This window comes from Buceros rhinoceros, unplaced genomic scaffold, assembly GCF_000710305.1.
Source record: "Buceros rhinoceros silvestris isolate BGI_N320 unplaced genomic scaffold, ASM71030v1 scaffold32891, whole genome shotgun sequence".
Taxonomy (NCBI): Eukaryota; Metazoa; Chordata; class Aves; order Bucerotiformes; family Bucerotidae; genus Buceros; species Buceros rhinoceros.
The window spans coordinates 6,505-9,058 of record NW_010396539.1 but is presented as its reverse complement, the minus strand read 5'-3'; the positions used below and the strand labels follow the sequence as shown (position 1 = coordinate 9,058).

At 58.8% G+C, this 2,554-nt stretch overlaps 1 protein-coding gene across 1 annotated transcript in view; it reads left to right on the top strand.

The window, feature by feature from the left end:
• SRPR (signal recognition particle receptor (docking protein)) overlaps positions 1–2,554 on the top strand; it is a gene marked incomplete at its 5' end in the record, with an annotated part of 4,306 nt that overhangs the window by 413 nt on the left and 1,339 nt on the right. Inside the window, 9 exon segments of the mRNA XM_010145935.1 lie at positions 1–159; positions 270–430; positions 660–807; positions 1,098–1,248; positions 1,445–1,551; positions 1,670–1,788; positions 1,974–2,060; positions 2,149–2,321; positions 2,404–2,550. Of these exon segments, the coding sequence (XP_010144237.1) occupies positions 1–159; positions 270–430; positions 660–807; positions 1,098–1,248; positions 1,445–1,551; positions 1,670–1,788; positions 1,974–2,060; positions 2,149–2,321; positions 2,404–2,550 (1,252 nt within the window).

The window sequence follows — 2,554 nt, the reverse complement described above, 5'->3', positions numbered from 1 at the left end:
TTTCCAGAAGATCCTGACGCTCACCTATGTGGACAAGTTGATAGACGATGTCCACAAGGAGTTCCGGGACAAGTATCGCAACGAGTTCCAGCAGAAGGGCGCCCTGGGCCTCCTCAACGGCACCTTCGACTTCAAAGATGACTTCATGCGGCTCCTCCGGTAGCGGAGCTGGGTTTTTTTTTTTCTTTTGAGGGCCACCTAGAGCGGAGGTGGAGGGGGCCAGGGTGGGGGAGGGCTGGAATTGAGGCTAACGGGCCCCCTCCCTGCAGGGATGCAGAGGAGAGCAGCAGAGTCCGAGCCCCCACGGTGATGAAGACGTTTGAGCAGTCTCTGAAGTCACAGAAGACTGTCAAGTGTATGATCGAAACCCGAGGGGAGAAGCCGAAGGAGAAGGTCAAGACCAAGAAAAATAAAGGCTCTAAAAAAGAAGGTCAGAAGATGGGAAGGATGAACCGGGGGGGCAATAAATAATCCAGAGCCTTCCCGGTCTGAACTGGGGGCTCATGATCGAAACCCGAGGGGAGAAGCCAAAGGAGAAGGTCAAGACCAAGAAAAATAAAGGCTCTAAAAAAGAAGGTCAGAAGATGGGAAGGATGAACCGGGTGGGCAATAAATAATCCAGAGCCTTCCCGGTCTGAACTGGGGGCTCTTTCCACCAGGAACCGAAGCTGTCGCAGCGCCCGGTAAAGCGCCGGCGGGGGACAAGCAGCCTGCCGGGGAGCGGGAGGAGCTGACCAAGGATGAGATCCTGCAGAAGAACCGCGAGGAGTTCTTCAAGAGACACATGAAAGCCAGCGAGAAATCCAGGTGGGGACCGAGGAGGTGGGGCCGTCTGCGTCCGCGCTTCAAAGTGGCTCTTCGTGGCGTCCCTCGGGCTTTTCGGGGGTGATCCAAGGTGATGGCTGGTGCTTCCCCATGCTCAGCAAACCATGTTCCTCGTCTTCGTAGGTCGCCGAAGCCGGAGGCACAGAAGGAGAAGGGGAAGAAGCCCCGAGTGTGGGATCTGGGCAACTCGAACGCCAAAGTCCTCGATTACAGCACCGGGTGATCGCTGGTCCTTCCCCATGCTTAGCAAACCATGTCCCTCGTCTTCGTAGGTCGCCGAAGCCGGAGGCACAGAAGGAGAAGGGGAAGAAGCCCCGAGTGTGGGATCTGGGCAACTCGAACGCCAAAGTCCTCGATTACAGCAACTCGGCTACCAACGGCAGTGCCGACGCTTGTCCCGTGGAGGAGTTTGACCCCGAAATGGTGCGTCGGGTCGTGCCGTTGGGGGATGTGGGATCGGAGAACCCGGCCTGGTTTCCGTGGACAGGGGGAAATGGGGATGGTGGCGCCTGGCTCTAAACCTGCTGCTTAAATCAGCAGAAAAAGGGGATTGTTGTGGGTGGGGAGACACGAAAATAAGTGGCCGCTGATTTCAGGGCGCGTCTTTCCCCCCCAGCAGGCCCTGGGGGATCGGAATCGTGAGCCCGGCCGCCTCTACGACCTCGAGTACGAGAGCGACGATGAAGCTGAAGAGGAGAAGGTCATTCAGAACCCTTCGAAACCCAGGTGAGAAGGTCCCGCAGCCTCGTTGCTCTCCTGTAACTCCATCTTCCAGTCCAACCAGTAAGGCACCTGGGGATGAACTGGTGTGGTGGCTAAAGGCAGCTCCTCCGCTTCTCCGCAGCGCAAAGAAGGGTGGCCTGGGGGGCATGTTTGGCATGTTGAAAGGCCTGGTGGGCTCCAAGAGCTTGACGAGGGAGGACATGGACCCCGTGCTGGAGAAGATGAAGGATCACTTGATTGGTACGTCTGGGGCGAGCCAAGGGGGTGCTCTGAGGTGGCTCCCACGGTTTGGAATGTTCTGGAACATAGGAACCATGGGGGGTTCTTGGAGTGATGAGCTGGTGGGGATCCCACATGTTGACTCCTCCCCACAACGCTGACGTTCACGTGTGGAACCTCCTTCTCTCTTCTCTCTCTTCTTGAAGCAAAAAACGTGGCGGCTGAGATCGCGGTGCAGCTCTGCGAGTCGGTGGCCAAGAAGCTGGAAGGGAAGGTGATGGGCACGTTCACCAGTAAGTGGCTGCCTCTTTGCGTGTGATTTGGAGCTGCAGAGCGTTCCCCGGGGCGTGACGGGTTCTTTTTCCATCTCCTGCTCCCCAGCGGTGACCTCCACGGTGAAGCAGGCCCTGCAGGAAGCTCTCGTGCAGATCCTGCAGCCCCAGCGCCGCGTCGATGTCCTCCGCGATGTCATGGACGCCCAGCGCCATCGCCGTCCCTATGTGGTCACCTTCTGCGGTGTCAACGGGGTCGGCAAGTCCACCAACCTGGCCAAGGTAGGACACGGCCCTCCTGGTTCTCCTGGGTGGGGTCAGGCTGTGGCTGCCAATGGTTTTTTGACCTCCTTGCCACCTCCAGATCTCGTTCTGGCTCATCGAGAATGGTTTCAGCGTCCTCATTGCTGCCTGCGACACGTTCCGGGCGGGAGCGGTGGAGCAGCTGCGCACCCACACCCGCCGCCTCAACGCCCTCCACCCTCCGGAGAGCCACGGCGGCAGGACCCTCGTGC